This window comes from Salmo salar, unplaced genomic scaffold (assembly GCF_905237065.1).
Source record: "Salmo salar unplaced genomic scaffold, Ssal_v3.1, whole genome shotgun sequence".
Lineage (NCBI taxonomy): Eukaryota > Metazoa > Chordata > Actinopteri > Salmoniformes > Salmonidae > Salmo > Salmo salar.
Genome location: NW_025549537.1, coordinates 2,354 through 16,417, shown reverse-complemented (window position 1 = coordinate 16,417; position 14,064 = coordinate 2,354). Strand labels below are relative to the sequence as shown.

Here is a 14,064-nt window from a genome sequence, read left to right as displayed (position 1 = left end):
ATAGCTGTCACTGAATATTTCATTTCCTATCATAGCAGGGCTCCGTTTATAGCACCCCCTCCCTCTCCCAGGGGGTGCTGTGCCTCCCCCTCCCTCTCCCAGGGTTTGCCGTGCCTCCCTCTCCCAGGGTTTGCTGTGTCTCCCCCTCCCTCTCCCAGGGGTTGCTGTGCCTCCCCCTCCCTCTCCCAGAGGTTTCTGTGCCTCCCTCTCCCAGGGGTTGCTGTGCCTCCCCCTCCCTCTCCCAGGGGTTGCCGTGCCTCCCCTCCCTCTCCCAGGGGTTGCTGTGCCTCCCCCTCCCTCTCCCAGGGGTTACTGTGCCTCCCCCTCCCTCTCCCAGGGGTTGCTGTGCCTCCCCTCCCTCTCCCAGGGGTTGCTGTGCCTCCCCTCCCTCTCCCAGGGGTTGCTGTGTCTCCCCCTCCCTCTCCCAGGGGTTGCCGTGCCTCCCTCCCTCTCCCAGGGTTTGCCGTGCCTCCCTCTCCCGGGGTTTGCCGTGCCTCCCTCTCCCAGGGGTTGCTGTGCCTCCCCTCCCTCTCCCAGGGGTTTGCTGTGCCTCCCCCTCCCTCTCCCAGGGGTTTGCTGTGCCTCCCCCTCCCTCTCCCAGGGGTTGCTGTGCCTCCCCCTCCCTCTCCCAGGGGCGTGCCTCCCCCCTCTCCCAGGGGGTGCTGTGCCTCCCCTCCCTCTCCCAGGGTTTGCCGTGCCTCCCTCTCCCAGGGTTTGCTGTGTCTCCCCCTCCCTCTCCCAGGGGTTGCTGTGCCTCCCCCCTCCCTCTCCCAGAGGTTTCTGTGCCTCCCTCTCCCTCTCCCAGCTCCCAGGGTTTGCTGTGCCTCCCCCTCCCTCTCCCAGAGGTTGCTGTGCCTCCCCCTCCCTCTCCCAGAGGTTGCTGTGCCTCCCCCCCCTCCTCTCCCAGGGGTTGCTGTGCCTCCCCTTCCCTCTCCCAGGGGTTGCTGTGTCTCCCCCTCCCTCTCCCAGAGGTTGCCGTGCCTCCCCCTCCCTCTCCCAGGGGTTGCTGTGCCTCCCCTTCCCTCTCCCAGGGGTTGCTGTGTCTCCCCCTCCCTCTCCCAGGGGTTGCCGTGCCTCCCCTCCCTCTCCCAGGGTTTGCCGTGCCTCCCTCTCCCGGGGTTTGCCGTGCCTCCCTCTCCCAGGGGTTGCTGTGCCTCCTCCCAGGGGTTTGCTGTGCCTCCCCTCCCTCTCCCAGGGTTTGCTGTGCCTCCCCTCCCTCTCCCAGGGGTTGCTGTGCCTCCCCCTCCCTCTCCCAGGGTTTGCCGTGCCTCCCTCTCCCAGGGGGTGCTGTGCCTCCCCCTCCCTCTCCCAGGGGTTGCTGTGCCTCCCCCTCCCTCTCCCAGGGTTTGCCGTGCCTCCCTCTCCCAGGGTTTGCTGTGCTCTCCCCCTCCCTCTCCCAGGGGTTGCTGTGCCTCCCCCTCCCTCTCCCAGAGGTTTCTGTGCCTCCCTCTCCCTCTCCCAGGGGTTACTGTGCCTCCCTCTCCCAGGGTTTGCTGTGCCTCCCCCTCCCTCTCCCAGGGGTTTGCTGTGCCTCCCCCTCCCTCTCCCAGGGTTTGCTGTGCCTTCCCCTCCCTCTCCCAGGGTTTGCTGTGCCTTCCCCTCCCTCTCCCAGGGTTTGCTGTGCCTCCCCCTCCTTCTCCCAGGGTTTGTCAATCAAGGTGTAAGTCAGCTAGCAGACAAAGCCGTCTCACTGGCCAATGCAGGAAGGACCAGCGGAGGTGAGAGATTGGCCCCTGCTCAGATGGGTTGGAAGCCCTGAGGGGGAGTAGAGGCTAATGACGGGGAGAAAGATGAGAGGAATAGATAAATTGGTCTCGCCACCTCAGGGGGTTTCCTTCTTGTCTTGTCCAGCGCTGTCTCACAACCACAACTCTCATCACAGCGGCTCCCTAGATTTGAGGCTTGTTCTGGCTATGAGGTGTGACGTGAGGGATGTTGTCTCAGAGAGCTGTGAGTCGAGCAGAAGACGAAGAGGGAAAATAAAGTTTCTGTTCTGCATTCAGACAAGTCCCAGCTTGCTAGACAGAACTTTATGAGAATCATTAGAAATGTGCCTCCAATGGATTTCAGATTTCTTTGTGTTTTAAACTACTGTAAACATTGACTTACAGTAACCCCTTTGCAAAATCTCAAGTTACCCTAATATTGCTGGGTATAAAATGTATAGGAATGTCTATAATTCATCATTAAGGATGAATAGCAGTAGAATGTATTAGCCTAACATTCATTTATATTCAGTCTTTTAATAATCATCCATGTTTCCAGAATTGAATTGCAGTGGTAATTTGACAACCCATAATGCCTGCAGGGACATATGAGTGGTTCCAGAGCATCCAGATCCCAGTCTATGGTCCATTAATTACTGCAGGGACATATGAGTGGTTCCAGATCCCAGTCTATGGTCCATTAATTACTGCAGGGACATATGAGTGGTTCCAGATCCCATGGCTTGGTTTTTGCTCTGACATGTACTGTCAACTGTGGGACCTTATATAGACTTATATAGACAGGAGTGTGCCTTTCCAAATCATGTCCAATCAATATAATTTACCACAGGTGGACTCCAATCAAGTTGTAAAATCATCTCAAGGATGATCAATGGAAACAGGATGCACCTGAGCTAAATTTCTAGTCTCATAGCGAAGGGTCTGAATACCTATGTAAATTATGTTCTTTAAAATACATTTGTAAAAATGTCTAAAAAACAGTTTTTTGCTTTGTCATTATGGGGTTTTGTATGTAGATTTCTGAGGATTTTTACAATTTTATTTCACCCATTTTAGAATAACAAAATGTGGAAAAAGTCAAGGGGTCTGAATTCTTTCCAAATGCATTGTAGATGGGTTTACTGCAACTCAGTTGACAGACCAACATTTACTGTAGGAATCTGCTTTGAAAGCTATTAATCAGTAATGTATCTTAAACTGTAGAAACATTTGACTTGTGTTCATGCCTGTGTGAGTTTCTGTTCTGAGACCTGCTTCTTGATGCGTGTCTGAGGATATGTCTGGGTGCTTTGGTGTGTGTCTGCGTTTTAGATGTGTGTGTGTGTGTGTGTGTGTGTGTGTGTGTGTGTGTGTGTGTGTGTGTGTGTGTGTGTGTGTGGGTGTATGTATGTGAAGTATACATGTCTGTCTGTCTCTGTTATTCTGTGTTAGAATCTGTGTGGGTCTTTCTGTGTGTGTGTTTGGGGGGTCTTTCTGTGTGTGTTTGGGGGGTCTTTGTGTGTGTGTTTGGGGGGGTCTTTCTGTGTGTGTTTGGGGGGTCTTTCTGTGTGTGTGTTTGGGGGGGTCTTTCTGTGTGTGTGTTTGGGGGGTCTTTCTGTGTGTGTTTGGGGGGTCTTTCTGTGTGTGTGTGTTTGGGGGGTCTTTCTGTGTGTGTTTGGGGGGTCTTTCTGTGTGTGTGTGTTTGGGGGGTCTTTCTATGTGTGTTGTGGGGGTCTTTCTGTGTGTGTGTGTGTGTGTGTGTGTGGCTTTTGTGTGTGTGTGTGTGTGTGTGTGTGTGTGTGTGTGTTTGGGGGGTCTTTCTGTGTGTGTGTGTGTTTGGGGGTCTTTCTGTGTGTGTGTGTGTGTGTGTGTGTGTGTGTGTGTGTGTGTGTGTGTGTGTGTGTGTGTGTGTGTGTGTGTGTGTTTGGGGGTCTTTCTGTGTGTGGGGGGGACTTTCTGTGTGTGTGTGTGTGTTTTGGGGGGTCTTTCTGTGTGTGGGGGGTCTTTCTGTGTGTGTGTGTGTGTGTGTGTGTGTGTGTGTGTGTGTGTGTGTGTGTGTGTGTGTGTGTGTGTGTGTGTGTGTGTCATTTCTAACAGCTGTTCCTGTGTATCCCTCTGGAATTCCAGGTGTCCAGCGACAGATTGTTCACTGTGTGGAGAGGACCTCTGGGATAGTAGAAGAGGGCTACTGTGACCCGTCGACCCGTCCTGACGATAAACGAGCCAGCTGCAATGAGGAGCTTTGCCCAGCCATGTGAGTTTGGCCCTAGGACCAGATTTATACTGGAACAAGACCCACTGTAGGGCTTGCATGCTCTCTCACACACATACACCTTTGTAAACACACACACACGTACATGCACACACATGCACATACACACAAATCATACATGCGTTCGTAAACACACCAGAAAGGCCTCCCGGGTGGCGCAGTGGTCTAAGGCACTGCATCGCAATGCTAGCTGTACTGCTAGAGATTCTGGGTTTGAGTCCAGGCTCTGTCACAGCTGGACACGACTGGAAGACCCATGGGGCGGCGCACAATTGGCCCGGGTTAGGGGAGGGTTTGGCCAGCAGGGATGTCCTTGTCCCATCGTGCACTAGCGACTCCTGTGGCGGGCCGGGCTCAGTGCACGCTGACACGGTCGCCAGGTGTACGGTGTTTCCTCCGACACATTGGTGCGGATAGCTTCCGGGTTAAGTGGGCATTGTGTCAAGAAGCAGTGCAGCTTGGTTGGGTTGTGTGTTTCGGAAGACGCACGGCTCTCAACCGTCGCCTCTCCCGAGTCCGTAGGGGAGTTGCAGCGATGAGACAAGACCATAACTACCAATTGGATACCACAAAATTGGGGGGAAAGGGGTAAAAAAAAAATATATATATATATATATAAACACACCAGAAAGAATGCACCCTCTCAAACATACACTAAGCATAAACACACACACACACACAGCAAACACACACACATTACACTTTCTGTCTGTCTTTCTTCGTGACCGTTCCATTCAGATGGTGGGTGGGCGAGTGGCAGAAGTGCTCGGCCACGTGCGGTGAGAAGGGCTTGGCCAAGAGGACGGTGCTGTGCATCCAGGCCGTGGGTCTGGAGGAGAACAGAGCCCTGCAGCCCTCTGAATGTCACCACATGCCCAGGCCTGAGTCAGCGGCGCCCTGTAACGCTCATGTCCCCTGCCCCGCGGACTGGTCGACAGGCAACTGGTCAGAGGTGAGGAGGCCATTCAGGGGAATGTGATATGGCTCCAGCAGTGACTCACACAGAGAAGGGAGAGGCTAAGGAAGGAAGGAACATCTGGTCTCGTCTTGTTTAATGTGGAAAATGCTGAATTTTCTGCACTGGGAGTACAAGTTGAAACAGAGGCTAGTTTTACTCTGGTTCCACGATATTTGAGTGGAGTAGGCATGGGAAAGATTTTGAGGAAGCAGCTAACACACAGTGTATAACCTAATTAAAATGTATACTCACCTAATTGTAAGTGATAACTCTTATGAGCACCAATAAGGGGTAGAGGAGGTGGACAGGTCAGGAAGGGTAGAGGAGGTGGACACGTCCTGGAGGGTAGAGGATGTGGACAGGTCCTGGAGGGTAGAGGAGGTGGACAGGTCCTGGAGGGTAGAGGAGGTGGACAGGTCAGGAAGGGTAGAGGAGGTGGACATGTCATGAGGAGGTGGACATGTCATGAAGAGGAGAGGAGGTGGACAGGTCAGGAAGGGTAGAGGAGGTGGACATGTCATGAGGAGGTGGACATGTCATGAAGAGGATAGGAGGTGGACAGGTCATGAAGAGGAGAGGAGGTGGACAGGTCAGGAAGGGTAGAGGAAGGAGGTGGACAGGTCAGGAAGGGTAGAGGATGTGGACAGGTCAGGAAGGGTAGAGGAGGTGGACAGGTCCTGAAGGGTAGAGGAGGTGGACAGGTCAGGAGGAGGTGGACAGGTCATGAAGTGGAGAGGAGGTGGACAGGTCAGGAAGGGTAGAGGAAGGAGGTGGACAGGTCAGGAAGGGTAGAGGAAGGAGGTGGACAGGTCAGGAAGGGTAGAGGAAGGAGGTGGACAGGTCAGGAAGGGTAGAGGAAGGAGGTGGACAGGTCAGGAAGGGTAGAGGGAGGATGTGGACAGGTCAGGAAGGGTAGAGGAGGTGGACAGGTCAGGAAGAGGTGGACAGGTCAGGAAGAGGTGGACAGGTCAGGAAGAGGAGAGGAGGTGGACAGGTCAGGAAGGGTAGAGGAGGTGGACAGGTCAGGAAGGGTAGAGGAGGTGGACAGGTCAGGAAGGGTAGAGGAAGGAGGTGGAGGAAGGAGGTGGACAGGTCAGGAAGGGTAGAGGAAGGAGGTGGACAGGTCAGGAAGGGTAGAGGAGAGGAGGTGGACAGGTCAGGAAGGGTAGAGGAAGGAGGTGGACAGGTCAGGATAGAGGAAGGAGGTGGACAGGTCAGGTCAGGAAGGGTAGAGGAAGGAGGTGGACAGGTCAGGAAGGGTAGAGGAAGGAGGTGGACAGGTCAGGAAGGGTAGAGGAAGGAGGTGGACAGGTCAGGAAGGGTAGAGGAGAGGAGGTGGACAGGTCAGGAAGGGTAGAGGATGGAGGTGGACAGGTCAGGAAGGGTAGAGGATGGAGGTGGACAGGTCAGGTCAGGAAGGGTAGAGGACGGAGGTGGACAGGTCAGGAAGGGTAGAGGAAGGAGGTGGACAGGTCAGGAAGGGTAGAGGATGGAGGTGGACAGGTCAGGTCAGGAAGGGTAGAGGAGGTGGACAGGTCAGGAAGGGTAGAGGAAGGAGGTGGACAGGTCAGGAAGGGTAGAGGAAGGAGATGGACAGGTCAGGAAGGGTAGAGGCGGTGGACAGGTCAGGAAGGGTAGAGGAGGTGGACAGGTCAGGAAAGGTAGAGGAGGTGGACAGGTCATGAAGGGTAGAGGAGGTGGACAGGTCCTGAAGAGTAGAGGAGGTGGACAGGTCATGAAGGGTAGAGGAGGTGGACAGGTCCTGAAGAGTAGAGGAGGTGGACAGTTCCTGAAGATTATGTGTACAGTACCATGTTGTTTATGAAGTTGGCACTCAAACTAGTGTTTAGCGGTTATAAATATAAAGCTGTGTTATCGATCAGTTACCAGTCTGTCCTAATCTGACCCTCCTCTGCTTCTCCCATAGTGCTCGCTGACGTGTGGCGGTGGTGTGCGGAGCCGTAAGGTTGTCTGTTCCAGAAACACAGGGGTAGACTGTGACCCCCGAAAGAATCCTAGTTCCCTTACTCCATGCTACCTCCAGGACTGTCCTCAAATCATCGACGTCTTCGGTGGCAGCAACGACTGGTCTGGCAGTGGCTCGTCCAGCAAGGAAATCAACGAAATCAACTCCATCCCTGACTCCAACCCCCTGCCCAAACACAGTACGACTAGAACTCAGCCAAGGGCCCCTAACAATCTGAATAACATCATCCCCCACCCGAATCACATTGACAAGACTACTGACAACTCAGCCAAAAACAATGTACCGGTGGACGATTTTTACTACGACTACAACTTCATCAAATTCCACGAGGACATTTCCTATGACTTTGGCTTGGGGAACAACGGTAAAGACTTGGTGGGTGATCTTGGACTAGATCCACAACAGGAGCCTAAACCAAGCTCTAGTGCAGAAGAACATGTTTACAGAGAAACTACAACAGATCCTCCCACAGCTACCTCACCCATTTCTACCACTTTTAAGACGACTCCTTTCATTAGGGAAGTTGAGGAACCACAAGACCCTAACCTGGACAATGTAGAGGTTGATGGAAGACCACAGACGGCGAAGCCCAATGAAGTAGAGCGAGAGGAGGAGGATGTACTCCTTTCAGAGGACTATTTTCTACCTGTTTCCACCACACCCTCAGCACCAGTTATAGAGACCAGGTTTTCACAAAGCTGGAAAGGAACAAACGGTAATTTTGGTTGGCCTCATTACCTCAGCTCAGCAGCCAGCCCGGTGTCCACTAGCATGGGGACCACTGACAACACACATGGGCCCCAGAGTGAAGAAAAGGATGATGAAAACACTGACATTTATGTCCATTTTGATGTGGAAGACGGCAATGTTGGTACAACCATCGAATGTACCACCACTTCCCCTGTCAGCCATGACTATGAAGATGGCACCGTACCCACAACAATGGTAGAAAAGGTGAAAGAAGTGGGTGTTTTGGACTACAATTCCCACCAGGAGACTGCAATTGGACTACAATCCCCTGGCTACCAAGATGAAACGGAGAGCCCGGTTCCACCCCTGGATCCACCTTCCCCAGGCCCTGTGTTTGAGTTTGAAACATACGAGGACAGCTTTTTCACCACAACCCTGTCCCAATGGGAGGCAACCACTTCTCTTCCATACGCGCCACCAGCCCCAGACTCCACTGAGGATTACAATGGCGTTTCCCCTGGTGAACCAGACTTTGATCAGCAGGACTTTGAAATTGGGCCCAAAGCTGATAGCGAAGTCAATTTAGGGGTCACCGACAGTGACTTCACCGTGACCTCACGTCCTGTGTCTCAGGAGCCACATCTTCCACCCTCTCCTCCCCCACCTCTTTCCCATTCACTCTCAGGAAACCAGGAGAACATCAAACACAGCACATCAACAACTGGAAGTGACTCCTCTCCTCCTACTTATCTGGAAGGAGACCCTCAGTCTCCACCTGGAAGTGACTCCCCTCCTTCCACTCATCTGGAAGGAGACCCTCAGTCTCCACCTGGAAGTGACTCCCCTCCTTCCACTCATCTGGAAGGAGACCCTCAGTCTCCACCTCCGTCAATGTTAGCAGAGACAGAGCCAGCCACAGCCCAGTTAGAGACAGACATTTCAGCACAGTCCTCCACGACTGGGCCAACTCCATCTAAAGGGGCCAATGCGGGCCCTCCAGTCCCCTCCCCATACGGGTGGTCAGAGATTGACTATAATGAGATCCTCATCCCCCCCATGCTGAGATCCAGGGGCATGGACCCTCCCCTCACATACCAGCCCCCAGTGGATGTCACCACAACCACTCCCCAGGATGGCACGAAACCCATGCCCCTCACCCAGTCTGAGCCAGCCGTGTCCCCTAGCAATTCCCCTGAGCCCGCCGTGTCCCCCACCCATTCCCCTGAGCCAGCCGTGCCCCCCACCCATTCCCCTGAGCCCGCCGTGCCCCCCACCCATTCCCCTGAGCCAGCCGTGTCCCCCACCCATTCCCCTGAGCCAGCCGTGCCCCCCACCCATTCCCCTGAGCCCGCCGTGCCCCCCACCCATTCCCCTGAGCCAGCCGTGCCCCCACCCATTCCCCTGAGCCAGCCGTGCCCCCCACCCATTCCCCTGAGCCAGCCGTGCCCCCACCCATTCCCCTGAGCCAGCCGTGTCCCCCACCCATTCCCCTGAGCCAGCCGTGCCCCCACCTATTCCCCTGAGCCAGCCGTGCCCCCCACCCATTCCCCTGAGCCAGCCGTGCCCCCCACCCATTCCCTTGAGCCAGCCGTGCCCCCACCCATTCCCCTGAGCCAGCCGTGCCCCCCACCCATTCCCCTGATCCAGCCGTGCCCCCCCACCCATTCCCCTGAGCCAGCCGTGTCCCCCACCCATTCCCATGAGCCAGCCGTACCCCCCACCCAGTCCTCTGAGCCAGCCATGCCCACTCTGCCAACCCATTCTCCCACCACACTCTGGTGGACACCAGAGCCAACCCCAGTGCCAAGCCAAGCTCAACTCCACCTTCCTTCTGGAGAGCCGGCAACTGGAGCGCAGTGAGTTGCACCACTCTCTATGCATTCCACACATTCTCCCTGGTGTAAATGTAGTGTGTGGGAGGAACAAGGCCCAGCAGTGTGCCACTATTCATGTCCCCATCCCTTTATTATGCTGACATACTGTCACCCTGGCCTCAGGTTCCTACAGAAACAACCCAACTCTCCTATCATGATGAATGGCTGCTCTCTGACCTTTTTAGATTGCCAGCAGGGAAATATATCAGCCCAACAGGTCATGAAACAGTGCATGCCACTTTCTGTCTGTGTTTTAACAGTGAAATCAAATATGACTTGCACTCTCTCTCAAAGTCAACCACATTTACTCTGTACAGAAAGACAGAACAGTCTCTCGTATTCCAATGTGTTGGGTTTTTAAATGAGGAAGTATTTTGTCCTCCGTGACTAATCTCTATGTATCTGAATGGGCTGTAACTCTTAGTGTATTACAAGACATTGAATGATGCCTGGTTCACTCCTCACTGCCTCCCCTTGTGTTGCAGTGTTCTACTAGCTGTGGTCTGGGGGCCATCTGGAGGCTGGTGGTCTGCAGCACGGGACTGGAGTCTGACTGTGACCTGACCAAGAGGCCTGTGCCGGCCCGGCGCTGCTACCTCCGACCCTGCTCCTCCTGGAGGATAGGAAACTGGACCAAGGTGAGGCCCCACACCAGGGAGTGGACGATAATGGAATGTTTTAGCGATAGCACGGGGATGATAAGGGAATGTTGTAGCGATAGCTCGGGGATGATAAGGGAATGTTGTAGCGATAGCTCGGGGATGATAAGGGAATGTTGTAGCGATAACTCAGGGATGTTAAGGGAATGTTGTAGCGATAGCTCGGGGATGATAAGGGAATGTTGTAGCGATAACTCAGGGATGATAAGGGAATGTTGTAGCGATAGCTCAGGGATGATAAGGGAATGTTGTAGCGATAGCTCGGGGATGATAAGGGAATGTTGTAGCGATAGCTCGGGGATGATAAGGGAGTGTTGTAGCGATAGCTCAGGGATGATAAGGGAATGTTGTAGCGATAGCTCGGGGATGATAAGGGAATGTTGTAGCGATAGCTCGGGGATGATAAGGGAGTGTTGTAGCGATAGCTCGGGGATGATAAGGGAATGTTGTAGCGATAACTCAGGGATGATAAGGGGAGTGTTGTAGCGATAGCTCGGGGATGATAAGGGAATGTTGTAGCGATAACTCAGGGATGATAAGGGAGTGTTGTAGCGATAGCTCGGGGATGATAAGGGAATGTTGTAGCGATAGCTCGGGGTTGATAAGGGAGTGTTGTAGCGATAACTCAGGGATGATAAGGGAATGTTGTAGCGATAGCTCGGGGATGATAAGGGAATGTTGTAGCGATAGCTCGGGGATGATAAGGGAGTGTTGTAGCGATAACTCAGGGATGGTTCGATAATGGAATGTTGTATCATGACTCAGGCATGGGACGATAATGGAATGGTGTAGCGATAACTCAGGGATGGGCCGATAATGGAATGGTGTAGCGATAACTCAGGGATGGGCCGATAATGGAATGGTGTAGCGATAACTCATGATGGACGATAATGGACTAGCGTAACTCAGGATGGGCCGATAATGGAATGGTGTAGCGATAACTCATGAATGGGACGATAATGGACTGGTGTAGCGATAACTCAGGGATGGGCCGATAATGGAATGGTGTAGCGATAACTCATGAATGGGACGATAATGGACTGGTGTAGCTACTAGGGATGGCCGTAATGGAATGGTGTAGCGATAACTCTGAGGGACATAATGGACTGTGTAGCGATACTCAGGGATGGGCCGATAATGGAATGGTGTAGCGATAACTCATGAATGGGACGATAATGGAATGTTGTACCATGACTCAGGCATGGGACGATAATGGAATGTTGTATCGCAATAACAATGATGGGACAATGGAATATTAATGCATTAATAATAAATCAGTCAGTATAGTATCAAGCAACTTTTTATCATAATAACAGGATTGTTTAAGTCCCGTCCCTCTCACCCTCTTTCGCCCCAGTGTTCCAAGAACTGTGGTGGTGGGGTGACCCTGCGTGAGATCCAGTGCTTTGACACCAGGGACCAGAGGCCTTTGCGGCCCTTCCACTGTCAGACCGTGTCTACCCGGCCAGTGTCCCGCATGCCCTGCCTACCCCAGCCCTGCCTGGACTGGTACTCTTCTTCCTGGGGACAGGTTAGTTAAATCCTTTTCTCCCATCTCCTTCTCTCCTTACCTCTCTCCTTACTACCCATAGTTATGCCTAACCTCTCACTGTGATATTTGGGGTTATCTTCTGTGACAGTTCATTTGTAATAAGGAGTTATCATCACTGTGATAGTTGATGTGTAATAAGGAGTTATCATCACTGTGATAGTTGATGTGTAATAAGGAGTTATCATCACTGTGATAGTTGATGTGTAATAAGGGGTTATCACTGTGATAGTTGATGTGTAATAAGGGGTTATATTCACTGTGATAGTTGATGTGTAATAATGGGTTATATTCACTGTGGTAGTTGATGTGTAATAAGGAGTTATCACTGTGATAGTTGATGTGTAATAAGGAGTTATATTCACTGTGATAGTTGATGTGTAATAAGGGTTATATTCACAGGTGATAGTTGATGTGTAATAAGGAGTTATCACTGTGATAGTTGATGTGTAATAAGGAGTTATCACTGTGATAGTTGATGTGTAATAAGGAGTTATCACTGTGATAGTTGATGTGTAATAAGGGGTTATATTCACTGTGATAGTTGATGTGTAATAAGGGTTGTATTCACTGTGATAGTTGATGTGTAATAAGGGGTTATATTCACTGTGATAGTTGATGTGTAATAAGGGGTTATATTCACTGTGATAGTTGATGTGTAATAAGGAGTTATCACTGTGATAGTTGATGTGTAACAAGGAGTTATCACTGTGATAGTTGATGTGTAATAAGGGGGTTATATTCACTGTGATAGTTGATGTGTAATAAGGGTTGTATTCACTGTGATAGTTGATGTGTAATAAGGGGTTATATTCACTGTGATAGTTGATGTGTAATAAGGGGTTATATTCACTGTGATAGTTGATGTGTAATAAGGAGTTATCACTGTGATAGTTGATGTGTACATAAGGAGTTATCACTGTGATAGTTGATGTGTAATAAGGGGTTATATTCACTGTGATAGTTGATGTGCCAATAAGGGGTTGTATTCACTGTGATAGTTGATGTGTAATAAGGGGTTATATTCACTCGTGATAGTTGATGTGAATAAGGAGTTATCACCGTGATAGTTGATGTGTAATAAGGGGTTATATTCACTGTGATAGTTGATGTGTAATAAGGGGTTGTATTCACTGTGATAGTTGATGTGTAATAAGGGGTTATATTCACTGTGATAGTTGATGTGTAATAAGGGGTTATATTCACTGTGATAGTTGATGTGTAATAAGGGGTTATATTCACTGTGATAGTTGTGTAATAAGGGGTTATATTCACTGTGATAGTTGATGTGTAATAAGGAGTTATCCCTGTGATAGTTGATGTGTAATAAGGAGTTATCACTGTGATAGTTGATGTGTAATAAGGAGTTACCCACATAGTTCACCTCATGCAATGTTAAGTGCTTTGAGACTGTCTGAAAAGCACTACGCACAGTCATGGTTATCCTTAAAAGTGTGTGTGTGTGTGTGTGTGTGTGTGTGTGTGTGTGTGTGTGTGTGTGTGTGTGTGTGTGTGTGTGTGTGTGTGTGTGTGTGTGTTTTCCCAGTGCTCTGAGGTGTGTGGGGAGGGGAGCAGCGAGCGTCTGGTTACCTGTCCAGAAGAGGATCGCTGTGACGAGGACCATCAGCCCAGCAACATCCAGACCTGTAACAGCCAACCCTGTACCCAATGGGTCACTGGCTCCTGGGGACAGGTAAGAGACACATACTGTACACACACACACACACACACACACACACACCACACACTAAACACAAACACAAACACAGCCTGCAGGTGTTGTGTGTATGTGAAGGATGTACCATTGTGCCTTCATTTACAGTAATGTTGCATTGTATTATGTACCTACTCACATGCACCCACACAGAGAAACAATCACAGACAATCACAGCACCATACAACGTGATTGTTTATGCTCTGCGGTAGTAGATGTTCTGTCTTCGACTTTAATGTGTGAATCACAATACAGGATCAAAACAATTCAGGATTGTAAACAAAGCAATAGGAACTCCTAGGTGGGAGTGTGAAATAGAATGGAACTCCTAGGTGGGAGAGTAGAATATAATGGAACTTCTAGGTGGGAGGTAGAATATAATGAAACTCCTAGGTGGGAGAGTAGAATAGAATGAAACTCCTAGGTGGGAGAATAGAATAGAATGGAACTCCTAGGTGGGAGAATAGAATAGATTGGAACTCCTAGGTGGGAGAATAGAATAGAATGGAACTCCTGGGTGGGAGAGTGGAATAGAATGGAACTCCTAGGTGAGAGACTAGAATAGAATGGAACTCCTAGGTGGGAGAATAGAATAGAATGGAATGCCTAGGTGGGGAGACTAGAATAGAATGGAACTCCTAGGTGGGAGAATAGA

General features: G+C 51.1%; 1 protein-coding gene across 1 annotated transcript in view; it reads left to right on the top strand.

Moving 5' to 3' along the window:
- LOC106587799 (A disintegrin and metalloproteinase with thrombospondin motifs 7) overlaps positions 1-13,388 on the top strand; it is a gene marked incomplete at both ends in the record, with an annotated part of 38,579 nt that extends 25,191 nt beyond the window's left edge. The window contains 8 exons of the mRNA XM_045713404.1: positions 3,834-3,960; positions 4,717-4,930; positions 6,864-9,025; positions 9,113-9,262; positions 9,352-9,469; positions 9,973-10,125; positions 11,504-11,677; positions 13,242-13,388. Coding sequence (XP_045569360.1) covers positions 3,834-3,960; positions 4,717-4,930; positions 6,864-9,025; positions 9,113-9,262; positions 9,352-9,469; positions 9,973-10,125; positions 11,504-11,677; positions 13,242-13,388 — 3,245 coding nt within the window. The remainder of the gene's footprint in view (positions 1-3,833; positions 3,961-4,716; positions 4,931-6,863; positions 9,026-9,112; positions 9,263-9,351; positions 9,470-9,972; positions 10,126-11,503; positions 11,678-13,241) is intronic.
- Between the last annotated feature and the right edge of the window lie 676 nt (positions 13,389-14,064).